This window comes from Pholcus phalangioides, unplaced genomic scaffold (genome assembly GCF_987345545.1).
Source record: "Pholcus phalangioides strain wild (caught in Gottingen) unplaced genomic scaffold, Ppha-v1.0 ptg000016l_1, whole genome shotgun sequence".
NCBI classification, from domain to species: Eukaryota; Metazoa; Arthropoda; class Arachnida; order Araneae; family Pholcidae; genus Pholcus; species Pholcus phalangioides.
In genome coordinates, this window is record NW_028301609.1 from 5,472,608 (window position 1) to 5,496,635 (window position 24,028).

Here is a 24,028-nt window from a genome sequence, read left to right on the forward strand (position 1 = left end):
GGAAACTCAGAATTTGTTTTTATTCGGAAACATTGTCAAATTTGTTTTGAACGTTGTCAAAATTCATTTTATTCAGAAACTTTGTCAAAATTTATTTTATTCAGAAACTTTGTCAAAATCTGTTTCATTCAGAAACTTTGTCAAAATCTGTTTCATTCGGAAACTTTGTCAAAATCTGTTTCATTCGGAAACTTTGTCAAAATCTGTTTCATTCGGAAACTTTGTCAAAATCTGTTTCATTCGGAAACTTTGTCAAAATCTGTTTCATTCGGAAACTTTGTCAAATTCTTTTTTATTCAATAACTTTGCCAAAATTTAATGTCTTGCGATATCAGCAGATAGATATTGCATGTATAAACAATATTGTGTAGACTTACTCGTCTCTCCCTCTGTTCCCGGATCATTCGAGCTAAAGTTAGAAATATTTCGTTTATGTTGAGATCTTCTTTGCAGCTGCATTCGAAAAACGGTACATCACAGCTTTCGGCGATCTGCAATTTCGGAATACAAAAGTAATGATTTCGTTAGAGTATTTCAGCTAATTTTTCATGATTTCTCAATCCAAAATGCTGAATAGAAAATTTCATTTAAACTGCATATCAACCACTAAAACGACGTAAACGAGTAAATTCGTCTTGATCTGGTCAGAAGTAATACATTCTATAGCTTTTCGTTTGTTTGTTAGTTATCACAGGTGAGGTTGGAAAAGAGATTTTTTTTATTATTCAATTCAGTGATCTTTGTTTTTCTCGAATGAATGGGAAAATATTAGACTGATAAATAGGTTTTATTGTTGGTGAGCAAAAACAAAAGGGATAAAGAACGAGCGGTGGATGCTTGGAGGACATAGGCGGGGATGGCGTCTCCACCATCTCCCGCCTATGTTAATAATATGGTTTTCACTAAACGGGGAGGGGCGATTGGGGTGATCGCCCTCATAAGGTATCCGCTTATGTTTGATGAAGAGGATGGTGTTGATCAGTAAAAGAAGAACAATCAACATCACTAGTCTTTTTTCTCCTCTTTCTTGGATATATAAATATATAAATACGTATATCAGTTTTGAAGATTTATCATTGGAATCTAAGCTTTACATCTTTCCAAATTTGTAGTAAAAAAAAACACTTCTCCAGTGACGACGTTTACCACACATTTCCAATCCGATGCTTGCGAGCATTGTGTGGTGCGCACTGAAACACCCTCGAGAGCTCGATGCTTGCGTCTGATTTAGTGGTCACGAGTGCTTTGATTGACGCATTAACTAAACCATCCCTTTGAAGAATCACATTATGACTGTCTGAGTTAAATCATGCGTCAGAGTTGTCATGTAGAGGCTTTTGTTCTGATGCTGGCCACAATCGGTGCTCACGACTCGAGAAAGGTTGAGAAGCCCTGTATATTATAACAAATTGCAAATTTCTTCCATTTCGGCAACAAGCAGTTTCCAATTTAAACATACTAGCTGCAGTACAATGGTTTTTATGGTTTTAATATTTATAGTTATTTTTTACATGAAGGTGCAACTAAGTTCATCACGGTAGGGATAAAACTGTAGCAAATGCTTTGAAAGGTAGGCGGATCAAATATAAACCGGTAGGTAGGGATTAAAAACTGCCAATTAGTTGGGAAAAATGCATGATGCCAAATCTGAAAATTATGTAGCAAATAATATTTTTTTTTTGCATCTTTTTATTTCTTTGAAAAATTACTATAAAATGATTCCAGTTTATACTTGGTTTTCCCTCGTGTTTGTCATTTTGATGGACAACCTTTTAACTTGACTCAAGATCAACAATTGCACTGATTGGTCTTTTTGACTGTGTTTCACAATCAATGATTCTTGCATTAGTTACTCCTCATTTCATTAATATGTCTAATTTATCGCAATTTCTTCCACTGTGGCGCCTGAAGATTGAACCTAAAAAGGAACCGCTGTCTTCAAATATAGCAATATTTTCTTATTAAAGCCTTTTTTGGAAAGACTTGACTAACTAAATAAATTTTTCTGAAAGCAAACACGAAAATATTTAACAAAAAAACTCCAAGAAAATAAATTCTCACTTTTTTGCCCTGTTCATAATCAACGACCCTCGAGTTCGTGCTGTCGCATTTGTTCCCCGCTAATAACTTCACGACATCAGGTGAGGCATTCTTTTGAGCAAAAAAATAAAAATGCATGTAGTAAAATAAAAATAAATGTAATGTTAAAAGTTTAATAAAGGCTAAAAAATTTTTTTATTATAGACAATATAATGTCGTGTTTCTGATTTCATGTTCCATTGCTTCAAGTGAAAGCTTTCATTGCTTTCAGAAAAGCATTATTTCAATATAAAAGGGGAAAAGATTTATACATAAACATGCATTGTCTTTTTCCAAATCGATTCTGCCTACCAGAGGGGCACAACCTGCAGCCCATGGGTCAAATATAGCCCCCCAAAGGGTTTCATCCGGCCCGCGAAAGGTTTTCTGCGAAAAAACTATCATTCAATACATACAACATTATATATAGTAAGATTTTAGTTTTAATTTTATATCTTAGGATAACATTACTTTCTTCACAAAATACATGAAATCGGGATCCATTATTGCCAGTTATCACCACAATAATTGTCAAAGGTAAGTAAAATTGTTAAAAGCTAGTAAAGTTGCCAGCTATAGCCAAAAAAAAAAAATTGTGAAAGGTAAGTAAAGCTGTCGACTATCGCTAAGATTGCTGAAAAATTGCAATTGGCGGTAAATGGAGAGCTAATGCAAATCGCGTGAAAAATATTTGAGATGAATACGTTCATATTGTTGCAATTTTATTATGGTAATTGGAGCCAAGATTATCACAATATAATTAGTAAATTTATGAAAACAAGATGGTCGTTCTATATACACCCGTTTTTGGCCGCGAGCAACACAAATACATGATATTGCGCATACCCTGCCCGCGAACTACAAAAGTTGTGCACTCCATACTGTATACAGATCTAAGCGAGACTTTTCTGGCGCGTTAAGATATCATATAAGGCAACCTCATCATATAGCGCATAAAAATGCATTAAATAAAAATATAATTATAAAATACAGTATGTATTTAATAATATCAAGAAGTTTTTATATAGCTCCGTCATAGTTTGATTATTTTTTATAGTTGCTTTTATTTTTTCTAATTTTAAAAGCAGAGAACGTTAAATAAACGTATATAAGTATGCTTCACTTATTGTTTTGTTATATATAAATTTAAATATTTAGATGGAGACATTCAAAGCGAATAAATTATTTTTGTGCAGTTGAAAAGGAGGAGAGAAATAATAATGACGAAAATTGGAATGGGATTTTTGTATACCTCTTCTACGTTTCTGAACCAGTATGATAAATGGTTGAACGAATCCATATTCGTGACATCGTACATTAACAAAATTCCCTGGAAATTAAGAATAAGACAATCGTTATAAGTTCCAAGTACTAAATAATTCACATGTGCAGTTTTAAGAGTCGTTAAAAATTTAGTACTACTACTATTATGAGTTATAAATTTCATTAAAAAAAAAAAAGAAATTTATGCTTCAGTGGAGGCATTCAGTTAAGAAAAGTTTAGAAAAAAAATTCAAATGGGCCTTACATAGTTTGGGCAAAAATTAAATTTTGAAGAGATTGCTAATGTGCTTGCCACATTACTATAATGTGCAATAAACACAAAAATATTGCACTATATAACTACACATACTCCTCGTAAACATTCTTCTGAGAAGAGCGCAATATATATATATACTGAACAGATTTTCAAATTCTTTCTTCATTAATACAAATGCCGAGTAACTTATTCTAAGCCTAAGAAATAATCTCCAGGAGCTCCCAAAGTTGGGATACTTCACCACGCGCACACGCATGCGCACGCACGCACGCGCGCACACAATAAAACTAAAAGATTATTTCACTGCATAGTGAGCATTATGCTGTGAAGCACACACAAAAAAAGGAACTCATGATTCCCATACGTATTAATGTAATTCATGAGCATAAATCTTCGAGGATGTTAATAAACTTTCATCTCTTACGGTGTAGGACCTACACCTACGAAAGCCACCACCTTGTCTGATTATTTACGAATTCAAGAAATCTCGCTCTTGTACTATAAGCACTATATTCACCTCTCACCAAAACGTTTCAACAGCTATAGCAACAATGAAATTGTTATGTGATATTATTACAAAAGAAAAATACCTAATCCAACTAAGAAAAGCAACTCAGATACACATTGTTCATAATACAATCGAAAGAGAAAATTTCATATATAGTATAGTTCTTAGAATAGTTGTATGTTCATTAATCCATCATCAAAACAAAAAAATTATTTCTTAATTATCTATAAATCAACACGTTATTCTACGAATATTTCTTTTCGAAAAACTGAAAGTTTGTTTCACTACATAATTGATGTTTATGCGAAAAAGCTCAAACTCAGTAAATCCTGACCCCCCCCCCTCCCCGTGTATGAAAACTTTAAGCGGTTTTTAAAAAATTTCCCTTATCCGTATTATAATTGTCATAGTGGCAATCACTTAACTCCCTGTAAAATGCCACCTTTTCTCAAAAAAAATTTTTTTTTTTTAATTTTGTGCAGCTGATAAGTGCTTCCCCCTCCCCCAACACCGAGAATTTTTTATAAAAAAAATACAAGGAAGACAGTATCCCAAAAGAAAAAAAGAAAAAAACGTCTCGCTCCTTCTTTTGTAAAACTTTGAACAAAAGCTGACTCCATCCACCAACAGTTGATCTGATAAGTTGGGGAAGGGGCGAATGGAGACCATGTTATCAGGAGAAGAAAACTTACAACGGTATCTGGGCTCGGCATTGCCGAAATAAGAGGGTTTCAAAGAAGCGAGATGTCTAAGAATTTCAGAAATACAAAGCACTAAGTTAGGCGAGATATCTGGTCGTTGCCGTTGTAAGGGTTGATGTCATTCATAAGCATAAATTTTCAAGAGCGCTAACCTTTTATCTTCTACAGCAGTGTTTCGCAAAGTGTGCGTCGTGGCTCCTAGAAGCGTCGCTCGTCAGGGGCGTCACGGTGAGTTGGAGATATTCATTTCTGCTCCTATTTATACTTTGAAGTGAAAATATCAAACTAAAATACTCTGGGGAGCCGCAACAATCCATAAATTGGACAAGGGAGCTGCGGATGGGAAAAGTTTGAGAACCACTGTTCTGCAGCTACACTGATCCTACACTTGCAAAAACTACCACCTTGCCTAATTAATTTTTTGCGAATTCTAGAAATTTTCCTCGTGTACTATAATAAGAAATTAAATTCACCTCACATCAAAAAGTTTTAACAACTATGACCAACAATAAAATTGTTATGTTATATTATTACAAAAGCGAGCTAGTTTAACTAAAAAAGAACAACTCAGATACACCGTTGTTCATAGCGTTATCGAAAAAAAAAATTCACATAAAACTGGGTAGTTCTTAGAATGATTTTAAATGTTCATCAAACCGTTCTTAAAACAAAAAACAACAATCTAACATATTCGTACACACGCGCTATTCTACGAATATATTTTTCAAGAAACCTAAAAGTTTGCTTCTCCGCATAGTAATTCTATATTCTGCAAAGCTCAAACACAGGCGCTCATGACTCCCATGTGTATTAATGTAATTCATGAGCATAAATTTTCGAGGGCGTTAACCTTTTATCTCCTACACCTACTAAACCTTTAAAAAAAATCTACCTTGTCTAATTAATTATTTACGAATTCTAGGAATCTTGCTCGTGTACTTACCATAGCTCCTCTATAATAAGCTGTTGTTAATGTTCGGAAACGTTCTTGCCCTGCCGTATCCCTAAAAAAAATCAATTCAAAAAGCATGCTATTTTCAGATTTTTCACAGACACGAGGAAAACTATTGGGCAAATAAATTTCTACAATATTTGAAACTATATATTTATCAAATTGATGAATTTTTATTTTCAGTTACCGGTACACACATACATGTGGGGTTTTCTTTGAAACTTACCATATTTGTAATTTTATAGGCATCCCGTCTAAGTTCACAATCTTCTGTTTGAAATCAATGCCTATAGAGAGAAAAAATATTTAAAAAAAAGTTCAGTATAAATTTCTAAATTCAACTTTTTGTTTGATTTTTTTAGGCTTGTATGTAATTTATGATTTATTTTCAATCGGATATTCAAATGAAACTCATTTGGATGTCTTGGGTTGCAAATTTTCGTTGCAACATAAGATTTGGCAGAGTTTGGAAACTGTGTTTTTATTATCAACGTTTCCAACAGTGGTTTGATGAACAATATTTTCACCTCTTATTTGTCAAAAATCTTTTTAACTATAATTAATAGGAAATTTAATCTATCAAAAAAAATTTTAATTGTACTATATCAAAAGTGTTTATAACAGTACTTTATTGACACACACAGTACTTTATTGACACATACAGTACTTTATTGACACATACAGTACTTTATTGACACACACAGTACTTTATTGACACATGCAGTATTTTATCAAAATTCTTTTATGACTGTATTCTGGTCACCAATTTTTATGAAACTACTCTTGCCTACAATATTTTTTTAACTGTATTTGAATCAGCAATGTTTCAAAACTGCATTTTTGACACACAATGGTTTTATCAACAATGTTTTTATGCGCCTGCACCTGTTGTTTGAAAAAAAAAGTTTTTCTACACCTGTACTTTGATCAATAATGTTTTGAAACAGTACTTTCGTCAACAATGTTGCTTTGGTCAATAATGTTTTGAAACAGTACTTTCGTCAACAATGTTGCTTTGGTCAATAATGTTTTGAAACAGTACTTTCGTCAACAATGTTGCTTTGGTCAATAATGTTTTGAAACAGTACTTTCGTCAACAATGTTGCTTTGGTCAATAATGTTTTGAAAGAGTTGTTTTAGACAACAATGTTTTCTAAGTGTTGCTTTAGACAACAATGTTTTCTAAGTGTTGCTTTAGACAACAATGTTTTCTAAGTGTTGCTTTAGACAACAATGTTTTCTAAGTGTTGCTTTAGACAACAATGTTTTCTAAGTGTTGCTTTAGACAACAATGTTTTCTAAGTGTTGCTTTAGACAACAATGTTTTCTAAGTGTTGCTTTAGACAACAATGTTTTCTAAGTGTTGCTTTAAACAACAATGTTTTCTAAGTGTTGCTTTAAACAACAATATTTTTGATGATTTGCTCTGATCAACTAGGTTTTGAAAGAGTGTTTTAAAACAGTGTTTTGGAAGAGTGCTTTTTTTAAAACAATGTTTAGAAAGAGATGATTTGGTGAACAATGTTTTGGAAGAGATGCTTTGGTCAACGATGTTTTGGAAGAGTGTTTTTAAACAATGTTTTGGAAGAGTGTTTTTAAACAATGTTTTGGAAGAGTGTTTTTAAACAATGTTTTGGAAGAGTGTTTTTAAACAATGTTTTGGAAGAGTGTTTTTAAACAATGTTTTGGAAGAGTGTTTTTAAACAATGTTTTGGAAGAGTGTTTTTAAACAATGTTTTGGAAGAGTGTTTTTAAACAATGTTTTGGACGAATGCTTTGGTCAACAATGTTTTGGACGAATGCTTTGGTCAACAATATTTTAGAAAAGTGTTTTGTCAACAATATTTTAGAAAAGTGTTTTGTCAACAATATTTTAGAAAAGTGTTTTGTCAACAATATTTTAGAAAAGTGTTTTGTCAACAATATTTTTGGAAAATTGCTTTGATCAACAATGTTTTGGAAGAATCATTTCTTTTGGAGAACAATGTTTTGGAAGAATCATTTCTTTTGGAGAACAATGTTTTGGAAGAATAATTTCTTTTGGAGAACAATGTTTTGGAAGAATAATTTCTTTTGGAGAACAATGTTTTGGAAGAATGTTTATAAACAATGTTTTGGGAGAGTGTTTATAAACAATGTTTTGGGAGAGTGTTTGTAAACAATGTTTTGGGAGAGTGTTTGTAAACAATGTTTTGGTCAACAATGTTTTGGGAGAGTGCTTTGGTCAACAATAGTTTAGAAAAGTGTTTTGTCAACAATTTTTTGGAAGAACCATTTCTTTTGGCGAACAATTTTTTGGAAGAGCAGCTTTGGTCAACTATGTTTCGGTCAACAATGTTTTGGAAGAGTTGCTCTGGTCAACTATTTTTTGGAAGAGTGCTTTTTTTCAACAATGTTTTGGGAAAATGTTTTTGAAAAGTTGCTTTGGCGAACAATGTTTTGAAGAGTGCTTTGGTGAACAATGTGTGTGTTTTGAACAATTTTTTGGAAGAATCTTTTCCTTAGGTAAACAATGTTTTGAAAAAACAATTTTCCTATCCATCAACAATTCTTTGAAGAATGTTTTCCATTGTCAAATTTTTGGTCAAATTTTTACTAATAGGCTATTGTAATGAACATGTTTTTAAAAGTCGGGTCACCACGTTTTGCCAATACTTTCGTTAAAAATATTTTTAACGGTACTGCTATTCAATCAACAATAATTCTGTTGACTCTTTCTATTGACAGAAATTCCCTTAAAAATATATCTTTTGTGGACAGTAAACTCAAATAGCAGAGTTCATTGCGGTGAATTGCTACAACACCTACAAACAATACTTTGAAATAATCTCAACAATCCCAGTTTCTACATACACTTACAACGCAATAAAAGTCAGTATCCCAAACAATTTTTAAATTAATCGAATTTTTTTCCAATTATATATAAGCACATACATTTTAAATTAAAAATTTATCAGCTAACTAATACAAAATTTATAACTTCAAACAAAATCATCATAAACAATAGATTTTTTTTCGTTCATAAAATCAATAAATCGAACAAAATATCAATAAGGAAAAAAAACACACAACACAACACACAGTGTTTTTTTTTTTAACATATACCAAAACACTATTTTCAAGGTTATTCACATGGGAAGAAAATCCCATGTGTCATCACCCAATAGCGCAATGCACTTTTTCCCCTCGCGTGACTTCCAACACACGGAAGTATAATAGGTATTTTTACCCACTTCACTTGCGGCGACGACAACAACTTATGGATTATTATCATCATTACTACTACTACTACTACTGCCAATTTTTTTTTTTCATCCTTTGGTAACGATTAAGCTGAGCCTAAATATCCCGTGGAAGACATCTTTCTCTACCGAAACTAACGATTTCTTCAATATACGTATATATATATACGTAATATCTTTCCCCACTTGAGATGGGAAAAAAAGGAAGACTCCAAAAAAGATCGATTTCAGTATTTACAACCCCGAGACGCATTTTGACTCATTCTATTATTTTCCTTTTTTGGTTTCCCGCCCAACAATCTCTTTTGGTTGGTTGGTTGGTTGGTGGTGGTGGTGGTGCCCTTGGGCAGTTTCAGCGCCGTCGACGTCGTCCGTCGGATGTATGTATATGTCTATGTCTAGTGGATATTCCAAATGAGTCACAGTCGGGCGACAGATGGTCGCTCGCTAGCTCCTCGCCAAAATCGAAATTCCAAGATCCATTTTTCTTCTTTGGGTGTGGTTTTTATTTTGTATTTTATTTCCCTTCGTGATAGGATTTTTTTTTTCTTTTTGCTTCACCTTTTTTTAAGAGATGATTTACATTATTTTTGTTCCTGAAATGGTTATAAACTATCTTGTACAGTTTTGATCGATTGGTAATTATTAGATATAGTATATACTGTTCTTTTTGGCTCATCCGGTGGTTGTTAACCTGTGGAATGTCATTAAACTTCGGCACCCTTTAACTGACTTTACGTGTTCGTTTATATATATATTTTTTCTGGTGAGTACGAAACGGGGGGATGTCAGAAATAACTTTTGAGAAATGTTCTCTAATTTGTTTGGTTTCGGTGATCGATATTGTGATTATTGTCTAATATAAAGGGTGTCCACTCTTATCGTTATTGAATTGGTAATTGCTAAACCATTAGTCTTAAAGTTTCAAAATGTGCTTTAAATATTGACGATCATCATCCTAAAAGCTGTCTAGGGTATCCGACTACGTTAAAAATGACTAGGCTTGTGATTCCAAAACGGACTTCTTTTTGTTTATATGACACTTAGAGTCGAAATTACATACACTTTAGTGTTGCGTTTTTTACATACAAGTAATTCGTGAATAAAAACTCAGACTATTTTTACGAAGAATGAAATTTTTGACATTTTACTTAAGTTTGAAACATGATTTATAGAATTCTATTCGTTGTATCATTATGAAATTTTAATATGATATTTTTATATATATTATTGAGGATAATAAACGCAAATCTAAGGTCTATCACATATATTTGTCTAATTATAGAGCTTTATATATGATATGTCAAGTTAAAGTGTAAAAAATTCACACGTAAATTAACAGATTCGAGTGTAGCTTATGAGGATATCATACAATTCTTTAAATTTTAGTTCGTAACCTGCATCATTACTATTTAAGAGTGTACTGTGAAAATAATACAACATTCCATTCCGAGAATGTTTTGCTATTGTGTTTCGAATATTACATGTATTTTGCTTAAAATTTGACATAAAAATGGCTTTTCATAGAAAATGACATACGTAATCCAATATTTGTTATTGTTTTCACCATTTTTGGACACTTTCTATCTAGAAATGTTATTAAAGTTCACTCCAGTACCATTTTATAGAAAAGTGCTATTGAACACAGTCGGATACCTTTAAAGTTAAAAAAAAATCATTTCTAAAAAACTTATCTGCGAAAATCATGAAATTCTGCGGATTATAAAGTACGTTAACTATAGCTCAGAGCCAGAGTTCTCAAACTTTTTCCACCCGTGACAGCCCCTTACCGTAATCAACGCTTACCCTCGGCTCCCCCCAGAGCAGTTCAACAAAGAATCTCTTCGAAAAAATTTTGTCTGAGGCGCTGACTCACGGCGCCTCTTACAATATTGGTGGCACACCAGGGCGCCACTACGCACATTTTAAGAACTCCTAGCTTAGAGTAGTCATAGGCAAAGTACGGCACGATGAGAGGTTGTAACTGGCCTTCCCCAGATTTCAAAATAATAGAGTTTTTTTTTTTCTCACGGTTTTAAAAAAAGTTAGTTAAAAGTTAAAATTTAATAAGTCATTTTTAAAGGGGTGTTTCAATTTTTTGCTTGCGGAAAATATGGCATTGAGAATTTAAATAGAAATTAGTTTGAAAACTTTTGCATGCGTAAAAAATGGACACATAAGCAACAAATATGCTTAAAGTTTTTAAAAAGATATACCTGTTTATTTTTTTCCCAATTGTAAAGGATGTAAACCATTATCTCTCATTTGCAATGAGCCCGCGCGCGTGGCTGTCTTTTCTCTAAGTTTTCTCTAAGACAATTTGGTTTAAGGATCAGCTAATTCGATAACAGTAATACTAATTTATACCTTTGTATTCCGAGAGGGATATTTATTGTTTATCGTGTTTTGTAGAAGGGCGAATATATGTTTAGTTCCGATAGAGATTTATCAACTTCACTAATTTATTTTCCAAAGTAAATGCAAGAACTGTATATTGTTTCTGGAAGTATCCGTATTTTTTGAAAGGAAATTTAAATAATCGAAGGTTTTGACAATTGGCTTATGCGAAGGTGAATTCAGGAAAGAAAATTCAACTGCCTTTGCGGGGAATCGAACCCACGTGCTCTCATATACCGGGATGAGTGAGCTAGACCACTACGTTACGAAGGTAACGAACGTCTTTCCTTAGAGCTTGTATGCGCTGTACGGGACCGTACTTGGTCAGGACCACTGCCACACGTGGTGTCAGTAATTGCGTTGTTAGTGGAGTTAGGTCTGACTGTCCATGTACGGTCCGGTTCAGCGCACAAGAGCTCTAAGAAGAGAGTTTCGGTGCCTTTGTAGCTTAGTGGTCTTGCCGCTCACCCGAAATGTGAGAGGGTTCGATTCCCCGCAGAGGAAGTTGAAGTTTCTTTAATGAATTCGTCTTCGCATCAGTCAGTTGTTGAAACCTTCGCATGAATAGCGAAGAGTGTGAACATGATCTTCAAAAAATTCATGTGTTACCAGAGGTACGTAGGTAACTCTGAGAGAGAGAGAGAAAGTTTCAGCGCGTAAGGAAACTGAAATGCCCCAGAGACTTATCATCACACACGCACGCACGCACACACACGCACACAAACACACACACACAATGAATATCATTCATCTATCTCACATGAGTATTAAATTTAAAAGTTGGCAACTGAAAGTCGTTTTCTTTTTCAAGAAAAAATTTTCTCGACTACTATGTCTGCAGATTTTTTTGCCGTCACAATGGAACTCTTTCACATTAAAATTTTCTAGGTAAGATGTTTTGTGATTTTAAATTTGGTTCGATGCCATTTAAATGTCTTGATCATGTCCTTCGGACAGAAGCCATGGTGAGAATGGGTCACCAGACATCTTACTCATACACAGAAATGAAGAGAGCGAAGAGAAATAGGCTGTCATCTTCGCGTATATTCCATTGGAAAGCTTTGAATAACATTCCCTATACTCCCCTTATTTTTCTCAGGAAGACCACGAGCCGACACGCGCCTCATTCTTTGATGGATCATCGAAAACAAGGGAAAGAATAAACTGGTTCACATTTGTTGTCGTAAAACTTGAGAATTTCGTTTCAAAACTCGTCTGGGGCATAATCAAAGATGATGGAGAGAACTTTTATCTATCAATAAGATTCTCTTAAAAAACTTCAGTACTAAGTATGGTTCTTTGCAAACAAATATAAATACAAAGGCCACATCAGGTGAACTGTCCAACGAGGTGGCTGAAAAAAAAAAAAAGAATGCGCTCAAAAACATGGATGTCGAATAAAATGTAAAACTCCACGAACTCCTCTGTTGAGGATGTCAACTACACTTACGGACAAAATGTCTGGAAAAGGGTTTGTTTATGTGTTTGAATGACAGAGCCCCTAAGTGTTTGTTTTTTGCAAGCTTAATTATGTAAAAGCGAAGCCAATATATTCAAGGGATCTTATACCTTTAACATGATGAAAAACTATGCTTTAGTAGAAATATCATTAAAAATACTATTTAACCATCGGTATATTAAAAATTATCTATACATATTTTTGGTTGTATATGCTATAAAGTTTTACATACCTTTAATAGTTCATTTTTACATATTTTCAGTAAAATGTATTAAAAAATAGCACAATAAAATAGCATAACACCATTAATTGAATAAAATATTTATTAAAAATAAAGGAAACTGCTCAGTTCATGAAACGAAGCAAAAGACTTTATTGACTCAATCTTATTTAAATTTAAATTTCAAAATTCGAAAAATGCTAATATTAGTTCCAATACCAGTTTCATGTTCGCGAAAAATCAGGAGTGGAAGTTACCGGATCATTTGGATAGGTTCTGCACAATGCAAATAACAACCAAAGATGTAGTAATGAAACATTATGCACCAAAACTTCCAAGAGGTAAACAGATAAAAATCTTTTTCTGAGTCCCCTAAGACCAAAAGGCCACTTGAAGTTACGGTGCATACGATAATGAATCAAATTTACTGTATTTATTTGATGGCTATCAATTGCCATGTCAGTTTCTTCGTTGTTGCAACTAGTTTTTGCATAAAACGTAAACGGTCACGAAAACTACTTCATTTATAAATTAGTGATTTTTCTTTTTTTTTTTTAACACATTGTACACAGATCTTCAAGTTGATTTAGAGAATAAATGATATGATTTTCGAGTTTCAACTGTCTTTGCTTTTTGTTTATAGCTTCTGCAAGTACTGGAATAGCGCACCAAAATTGCTTTCTTAGGCCGTGCACATAGTGCGGCGACCAAGAGGTACGGGAGTGTGGAATAGAGACTAGTGACGCAACCAATTGTATTGTTTTGTTCTATACCGCACATATCGGAGGAGCGAGTCGAAAGAGGTCACTAAACGAGGTGCGCGTTTTGAAGAAACCTGTTTGTTTTCACGTCGACCTGCTGATTTTCGCTATTTACTGATTGGTCCCGTTTTTTTTTCTTTTTCAGCAGAGGGATCATCATCATCATCACACCCTTACATTTCAGAACCCCCTTCCGGTCATTTTCTCTATCCTTCTCCTCTTTTACTATGAGCGGACATCTCTTGCTTTCCACCCCCATGCATTTCATTTTTTTCTTCCCAGTCGCAATAATTCTTGTAACCCATACCTCTTTGCTTCATTATCAGCGTAGCCTTATGAGAGTCGTTCAAGTGAAACAGACTGGTGTCTGAAAAATTACAGATACTGTATTGGGAAATGAGTAATCGAAAAGCATGGTAATGAGGCTTCAGGAGAGCCTACAAATAATCACACCCCCCCCCCCCCACTGTTCTGGCGAATGCCCAAACGTGGTACAAGTTTTTCGATACCTTACGTGAGGAAGGATGGAGGCTAATGATAGAACCACTGCATCACGCACCGCTTGATTGCAAGTGAAGCGCTGACCTTTCACAGCCTTCTTTAGCGGATCAAACACGTGGTAATCTCAAGGCGATAGATCCGTACTGTAAGGCGGATGATCCAACGTTTTCCAGAGGAAAGCACACAGATTGTAATTTGTTGTGTTGGCAGTGTGTGACTGCATTATCCTGAAGTAAAATCACACCTCATCACAATTTGCCAGGCCGCTTGCTTTTTACGGCCCTTCGAAGGTTCTGTAACGTGTCGGAATAGCGTTGATGGTGGCCCACACGAGCATCCACTCCAACATTAATAGTCTCTCGATATCAAACGACAAGCTCAACGTGACTTTCCCAGCCACAGCAGATGAATGGGCCTCGATGACGATGGATTCATTCATCCCTGATTCATCCTTTTTGTTGCCGATCGGAAATAGTGGCACCATGGTTCACCCATAGCCACAATGCGCCCTGAGAATGCTCGAATTGCATCTTGCATTCGATGAAAAATTTCATTCGCCGTCACACCTTCTTTGCACAAAAAATGAATAACGCCATGCTTGGACGTATCCATCGCATACCTCTGCTGTTACAAAATGGCTGCTGTACGTACCGAAGTTGTCTCTGGAAATTCACACGTTCTGCGCAGTTTCGTCACATCGCCTACGTTGCCATCTTCTGGTCGCACGGCAAATATTCCCGACGTTACAGGCTATGTCTATGTTTCCCTTGAACGACCCAGACAGATTCGTTTTCGTCCTTTTCTCGTGCAAAGAATCGACGTGACTTTATTGTCCACTTCCCCCACTATCCGCATCCACAATTCCACCATAGATTTTTTTTCCCCCACAGTTAAACTAGAGGTATGAACCTTGTTTGGACATGGTGAAAATTGCTGCAAGCTACATTGATATTCCAAAATAAACTAACAATAATATCTTAGAGAGATTCAACAAATTTCGTCTGGCAAATAACTAGGATTTCAGCACTTCAGCTTTTAACCCTTTGAGTGGTTGTTAAAATTTTCCTGATCCGCGTAACAACTGCCACATTTGAAATTGCGGAACCTTCACAAATTGTCACCTATTTTCATGAAGAATTATTTTCCTCCCGATTGTGAGCTGATAACTGCTTTCCTCCCCCGCCCCCCCCAACAAGAAAATTTACTCCGCCCATCGCTTTTATTTCCCTCACTAAGATACAAAAACATCTGCCATGTGTGACGCGTGTGTCTGTATAGGAAGAGAATCATTATTTTTTGGAAAAAACCATCTTTTTTTGTATTAGTTATACTGAGCGTATATCTCTTTACATAGCTGAAAGAAAGGGGCCAACGCAGTCTTTTTTTCTCGCTCCTTCCCTTATCTAACCTTGAACAAGAGCTGACTCCTCCCACTGGCAGTTGATTTATCAGGGAAGGGGGGTGGTGGAAAACATATTTCAGTGTAAAAACAACTTCAGGGCGATTTTAGAAGCCGAGATATTTCGGGGTGGCTGAAATAAATTTGATCAAGTTTGACGATATATCTCGGAACTGCCGTTAAAATCATGGGCGGAGATACGGGGGGGGGTGTGGGGGTATTGCCCTCCCCCTAGCATCAAAGGTGACTCTCATTCTTATTTAAAATTTAAATTTTCAAAAATGAATTTTTTTTTCATAAATCTAATGTTTATGAATGGATCTGAAATCTTTTCGTTCATTTTATGAAATGAACCGTTTTCTTCATTTTAATTTCAATATTGTATGGTTACATTGATGTCATGTCATTTTGTCATACGGGCAAACTGTTTTTAATGTATTTTTTTGAAAATTGTTTAAAAATTAAGCATTAGAGATATGTAAAATTTTATACCTCAGAGGATAGCATATTTAATCAAAAATATCTGAAAAAAATTCTAATAAATCAATGGTTAAATAGTATTTTTGATGATATTTTAACTTTTACCTCCCCCCCCCCCCCTGTTAAGAGGTATGTAACCCCTCGACCAAGTTTAAATGAGCCAAGCCCGTCTGCATAACATTATAATAATGCAGTACATTAAATTTCCGGTTGATTTAAATGCGTCTATTGTAGTGGTCTAAAAGTAAAGTACTCATATTCCAAGAACTGATTTTCATATGCGTAGTCTTAACATTTAATCCATTAGATTACTATGGCCTCCACATACTTCAGTGGGGCCCTTAGGCGAGATTCAGACAACCAGACCACGATTTCCAGTGGGGACTCCCTAGACATCTATTTTCTAATAAATTTATGTTGAAAGAATTTAGAAAAAATGTGTGATACTTCTTCTCTCTCTGATCTTTGAGGGATTTATCTCTTATATCTGTCATGTCAGCCTTTTTTTGTGAGGAAGGTGCGTAGAGAGCACATAGTACACACTCGAAACTAGATGCTCATCTCGATCTTTTAATAATACAATAATAATTAAAAACAACAATTGGCTTATCTCTTTAAGTTCTTAGCTCTTCATATGTACATATTCGATACTTTATATAATTGAGTTATAATCTTGATAATCCGAATATTATAGCTTCAATGATAACCTTAAGGAAGTTATCCGTTCACCCGAACTGCAATTACGATGGAGTCCTTCAAAAGACACCATTCTACCGCGCACTGTGACTAAAACATTACGACTCATATACCCATTTATAAGTCCTCTAGATATTAATCTTATAATACATAAATTTCGTCTCGGAATTATAACTAATACTCACCAATCGTCGAGATGTAAGTGTCATATAATAAGTCTCATCGCAAAATCTTTGCACGATGCATGCGAGGCTAGTGTCACACCAGCCCTTCTTTGTGGGGAGGGGGTCATGGAGATTACTTACTTGCAAGGCTATTTTAACGCATCGGCCCAGAGCTCTGCCTGGAAATAATGAAATTGGGTGCTGTGGTTTTAGAGAATAAGTATTGGGAATTGTAAGTGCTTTCAGTTTGATACGAGACCCCAGAACTCCCTTCACACGGGGGGGGCCCCTGGACAAACAATAAAAATGCTTTAAAATACGCAGAATTATATTTCATCTCGTTCCTTTAATAATCCAATAATAATTAAAAAACCACAATTTTGGCTAATCCTTAGAGTAAGTATGTGAATTGTAGGCGTATGCTTTTTCAGTTTGTTTTGTAGGAGGCCAGAAGTAGTCACATTTTGTCCGAGGGAGGGGACTGGTCAAAAAGTAATTAATATTTCAAAAGAGTTCGAAATTATAATATAATCCTCTGGCTCTTTTAATAATCCAATAGTATTCAAACAGCCACACAATTGGCTTATCTTTTCAAGTTATCTCTTCGTAAGAACATATTCGACGCTTTCATAATTGCGTTATAATCCCAATTATAACTTCGATGATAATATTAACGCTTATACTCCTATCACTACTAAGGTTTCGATAGCGGGTTGATGCAAAAATAAATCCAGGAAAGAAAAATCAACTGCCCTCGAGGGGAATCGAACCCACGTCATCTCACTTGTCCGGTGAGCACCCCTAGACCACTAGAGACTACAGTCTTCCTACTTCTAAGATTTCCTTACAATATTCATCTCTTCTGAGGTTATCCTTCCACCCAAGTTGTAAATACGACGGAGTCCTTGAAGAGGCACTATTCAACCGTACATTGAAACCAAAACAATGGCTCGTACCCCTAGAATTTTATATGCTAATACTCCAATATATATATATATTAGTCAGGGCTACACACATACACACACATTCCGGCAGTACGGATTCGTTAGAAACTCCATAAAGGAATGTGTACAAGGTTGTTAAGGTAGTACGGTTAAGTATAGTAGTAATGTCTCATCGCAAAATAATTTAATACCCATTTCATTACGATGTCGGGTAGTAATAACTCTTCATATCAAAATTAAGTTCCTGCCTCTTCAATTAACAATAACCCTCAATCTATGATTCTATGATTTTTTCTGAAATAAGTTATACTGAGATCTCGAATATTATATTTGATATATCTCGAGGTAAAAATTGTTCTAATATTATTAATTCAAAGATACTAAGAGTGCTTCCAAATAATGGGGTTTCTTATATGACTCAACTTTTTAATGACTGCATTAAATACTCTATTTTTCCTGATGCTTTAAAAATTGCAAATGCTACTCCAGTTTACAAATCAGGAGATGTGAATGTTTTTAACAATTATAGAGAACAATATCTGTTTTTCCAACATTTTCGAAAGTGTTTGAGACCATCATAAAAAACCGAGTGTTTGACTTCCTCAACAAAACAAAATTCTTTTCTGATAATCAGCATGGATTTCTACCTAAAAAAAATACTGAAACAGCATTATTAACTTTTACTCAATTTGTCTATGAAAACGTTGATAAACCCCACAAAGTAATAGAAATATTCTTGGATATAAGAAAAGCTTTTGATTCAATAAATCACGATATTTTCCTTTCGAAAATTTAATCAATAGGCATCAGGAGTGGCACACACGATTTGATGAAATCATACTTGAAAAATAGAATCCAAAGAGTCAGATGTTCAAGTTTCTACAGTTCTTCTTCAATAACTAAAAGGGGAGTCCCTCAGGGCTCTGTTTTAGGTCCCTTATTGTTTCAAATATTCATAAATGACTTTTGTGACATTGATATTTTTGGTAAAATTATCTGCTCCGCTGATGATACGGTGGTCATGTATGCAAGTAATGATCCACTAGAGGTATTGAAACAAAAAATAAATGAAGATCTTTTAAAAATTCGGAATTTGTTTCTTATTAATGATCTGGAAATTAATATTGAAAAGAGCAAATACATGAAATTTTCCCTACGAGATAATTCTCCTGCCCCTATTCAATTGATATACCATACTAACCAATGTAATCTCACTTCATGTTCATGTAACTGTCTTAAAGCTGTCAAGAGTATTAAATATCTCGGTCTCTATTTCGATAATGATTTAAAATGGAAATCACACGTAAACGTTCTGCATAATAAATATTGAGGTACATGATTTTCAAGTTTTTCCATCTGTTAAAAAAGTGTTCATCAGAAATTTGTATTTTTCTTGGTTTCAATCACACATATATTACGGTCTTTGTATATATGGTGGAGATTACAATAGTAATATTCGTCCTATAATTAATCTACAAAAAAAGTGATTCGACTATTATATAATGACTATAACACCCAGTCTAATATATTTTTTTTCGTAATGCTGACGTCTTAACTGTTAGTCAGCTGTACTTGCTAAAAATTTCAATTACTCTGTACAAAAGACAACACCATTTACCCATGCGCACTACAGTAAATCCACGTAGGCCAAATTGTATTTTTTCTATTCCACATGCACACAAAGATGTTTTGCAAAAACACTTCATTTTCATAGCGCCAAGGTTTTTCAATTCAATACCATATGAAATGCAAACAATTACAAATCTGCCTCATTTCAAAAGAAAGCTTAAAGAATATCTTCACTCAATATGTAATATTGAAATTTATTTTCACATAGTTCCGTAACTGCAAATTTTATTAATCCCTTTTAATGAAGATGAATGTACCTTGCATCATCTTGGCTGAAAAAATTGAACGAAATAAATTATTTCTTCGCAAAAAAGAGAATTTGAAAACAAAAATTAAAGGTTTGCTGACCTTACCCTGCCTGAAAATCGGAGAAGAAAGCCTGCTTCATTAAAAAAAATATGGCATTTTTCAAAGGGGGGAGGGGGGTGGGGTTTTGTAGTGACTTTTACTATGCCGTGGAAAAGTTTAAAATGAATAAAATGCTAACATCAAACGAGTTGGCTTAAATCTATAAAAATTAATTTTTACTTATTTCACATTGATAAATGATTATACAAATTGATTACATATATATAAATGTCCTCTTTATTTGTCAATACAAGATTTGTTGAGACCTAGACATTGAGACCTAGGAGCGTATATACATATATACGCTCCTAGAATAAAATAAATTATTCATCATTGTTACTATGGAGAAATTATAATTAAATTTCAAACATTAATTAAATAACAAAAAAGTTATTCCAATTGATTGTAACATTATAACGGAAAATTCGATAACATTTTACGCATCTATAAAGGAAAGGGCTGGTGAAATGTCTATTTCATCAGAATTTCATGCAAGTGAAGGCTGGTTTCATAGGTTCGAGAAACGCTTCGGATTACGCAATGTAAAAATCGCTAGCGAACAAGCCTCTGCCGACCAGGAGGCAGCTAGAAAGTTTACAAAAACTTTGTAGAAAATTATTGAAGAGAAGTGTTATGCGCCTCAACAGGTATTTAACGCTGACGAAACTGCGCTATTTTGGAAGACAATGCCGCAAAGAACATTTAAGGCCGAAGAAGAAAAGTGATCCCCCCCCTCTGGTTTTAAGGCAAGTAGAGATAGACTTACTATGTTGTTTTGCGCAAATGCGTAAGGGTACATGATAAAGCCCACCATCATTTTCAAATCTGTGAAATCATGAGCATTGAAGGGAAGGATAAGCCGAAGCTCCCAGCATTTTGGACGAACAATAAAAAGGCTTGGACTACGAAAACACTTTTCCTTCATTGGTTTAAACGGTGTTTCGTTCCAGAAGTCAGGAGTTACCTTGAGAGTGAATACATGCCATTGAAAGTTCTTTTGATGATGGATTGACCGAGGAGAAATTAATGCAACTGACTGGTCCTGAAACTGAAGCGGTACCAGATGAAGAAGATCAAGATAAAGAAGTAGAAGACAAGTTCACCGCGCAAGTAACATAGCGGAAGGGCTTCTCAAGCTCAAATAAGCAATAGATTATTTTCATGACATAGATCTCTCTATTTTACGTTCTTCACATGTAGAAAAATCAGTAGAGGAAGCCTTGTCAACATACTCCAACATACTTTATGATATGAAGAAGAAGAGACGGCAAACAGAAATCACAATGTTCTTTCAGAAAACAAGAAAACATCGCCAAACAATCGCTGCACCCTATTTTACATTCCCTTCTACCTCTGCGTCACCCTGCTCTTCTCATGCTGTTCAATAAACGATATACAAGAAAAAGCTATGGTTTCGGTTATTCGCGGATTTCCCGTATTTGCGGTCACCCCCGGAACACGGGAGGGGGCGACTGTATATATATATATATATATATATATAACTACACTAACAGCCCGAGAAGTAATTACGTCGTTCAAGGTCGTATTACAAGTCCTTCGAAAGGCACCATTCAACCATACGCTGTAATAACAACAATGACTCGCACCCTCCAATTATAACTCCTCTAGATATCACTCTTATAATATATGGATCTCTATTATTTTAATTATGAGAAGAATAATACCCAATCGACGAGATGTTAGTGCCGTAATAAGTCTCATTGCAAAATCTGTGCACGATGCACGCTAGTATCACGCCAACCCTTCATTGGAGGAGGGGTGAACATGGAGGTTACTTACATACAAGGGGTTATCTCAACGCATCGCCACATACGAGCAAACAGCCCTGGTCCTCAAGTGCTTAGGAAAATGATGAAATTAGGTGCTGCGATATTTTTAGGGAGTAAGTATGTGAATTGTACGTGGGTGCTTTAACTTAGAAGTGGGCACCCCAGAACATCACTTTCCCCCCAGGGCCCATGTTAAGACGGACGATCTCAAATAATTATAATAATAATGCATTAAAATACTCGAAATTAAATACATTCACCTCACTTTTTAATAATCTAATTATAATTATTAACCACAATTGACTTATTATCTCTTCCATTTTTTAATCTCTTATTAAAGCTTTATTAATTCAAAAAAAAAACATAATCGACGCTCTTATACTGCATTATAATCCTAATTATAACTTCAATAGTTATCTTCTAAAATTATCCGTCCACCCCGAGCTGTAATTACGACGGAGTCCTTCAAAAGGCACCATTCAACCGTACACTGTAATCAAAACAATGACTCATACCCTCCAATTATACTTCCCTATACATAATACATGGATATTTTATCTCGGAATTATAATTAATACTCACCAATCGTCGAGATGTAAGTGTCGTAATAAGTCTCATCGCAAAATCTGTGCACGATGCACGTTTTACCGACGTTGCTATCTCCCAGGACGAGTATTTTGTAAGTCGCAACAAAGTCCACCGCCATTTTAGTGGGTATCGATCGGGGGTTTCTTTCTTTTCCTTTTTAGTTGGTTGGCTTTTCCCAACGCTTAAAGGGGGGGTTCACCGTACTGTGTGTTACTCTCGGAATATTACTACACTCTCTCTAGACGGAAATAACAATGTACTTTTATCCTGTGTTATCCCAGAGTGGCGTTGCAGTCGTTTTTCGGGATAACGTAGGAGAGAAGCAGACATCTACACAACTTCCAGGACATCTCGCCAGCGCCATCTCGAGTCCGAAAACCGAAACTGGGATCATGACCAGACGGGCGTCTGGAATCCCAATAGGGATTGGTTTGCCCTTCATTATTATCATCATTAACATGTTTACACGGTTCTACTTTTTTTTTGGATTGCGTGTTTGATATCATTATCACTTTTCTTTTTTGTCAAGGATTCGGCATAAGTATGTCTCTGCGAGTAAGTGATGTGTGAATCCTGGGAAAATTATTTTGTTCGGCATTAATCGTTTTCTGCGGGTGACGATCGTCGATAAATTGACGATGTTGATGATTGAAAACATTCTGTTAGTTATTGATAGAGCCCGGATATAATACGCATTTAAAAAGTGACGAAATATGCTCTGAAAATTTGCAAATATATCCTTTACGATTTGGGACGTAATATTGCGTCCAAAAACCAGTGGAATAAATTCAATCGGGCTGATTCTTTCTTAACCTCTTCTTATCCCCTGATCGCGGACGTTTATTGTAACCCAACCAAAAAAACGTTGTGTGTGTGTGTGGGCGTGTGTCTCCCCCCCCCCCCAACCTGTTCTCTCACCATCAACGTGGTATCTCAACGAGATAATGATCAACTGATAACGATGGTGGCTGTTCGCTTCAGCTTTATTCCCCCCCCCCCCCACACACACACAGACAAAAATAATATATGTATCTTTCTCAGAACTAATTCTTCTATAGTATACTGTACATGGAAGTGAGAAAGAGAAGACAAAAAAGTAAGGGGGGAAAACTACAAAACAAGTTTGTAGGTGAGGGCGATAAAAGCAAGGCATTGTACTAATACTCTCTTTTTTCCAATATATCTCTGTACTGTTCCTCTCCACACTTATTTCTTTTCTTTGTTTATCTTTCTTTCTTTTTTTAACGTCGAACAAGGCTTCTATATTTATCGCCTATTCATTTAATACAGATCATTTAAATTTACCGCCAACAGAGGTTAAAAATGTTAAAATATGCACTTAAAAATGCCAAAACATGCACTTAAAAATGCCAAAACATGCACTTAAAAATGCCAAAAATATGTACTAAAAAATCCTGAGAAAAAGGTAAAAATTCCAAAATAGGTACCAAAAATGAGAAAATATGCGTTAAAAAAAATCACCAATAAATCAGATATGTTTTTAAAATGTATATTTTTTGTTTCTTAGTGCATATTTAATTTACAGAAATACAAAGAAACCTCCCCCCCCACACACACGCACATACAGTCGATCCCGCTTATAACGTTTACACTAAAAACGTTTTTTCCG

General features: G+C 34.9%; 1 protein-coding gene across 1 annotated transcript in view; it reads right to left on the reverse strand.

Annotated features, from left to right (window-relative positions):
* The window catches only part of LOC149074921 (ras-related protein Rab-8A-like), a 29,764-nt gene extending 7,099 nt beyond the window's left edge, over window positions 1-22,665 (reverse strand). The window contains exons 1-6 of the mRNA XM_089245869.1: window positions 22,393-22,665; window positions 6,007-6,067; window positions 5,772-5,832; window positions 3,332-3,409; window positions 2,062-2,151; window positions 378-491 (exon numbers count right to left, since the gene is read on the reverse strand). Coding sequence (XP_089101995.1) covers window positions 378-491; window positions 2,062-2,151; window positions 3,332-3,409; window positions 5,772-5,832; window positions 6,007-6,067; window positions 22,393-22,516 — 528 coding nt within the window. The 5' untranslated portion in view covers window positions 22,517-22,665. The remainder of the gene's footprint in view (window positions 1-377; window positions 492-2,061; window positions 2,152-3,331; window positions 3,410-5,771; window positions 5,833-6,006; window positions 6,068-22,392) is intronic.
* Between the last annotated feature and the right edge of the window lie 1,363 nt (window positions 22,666-24,028).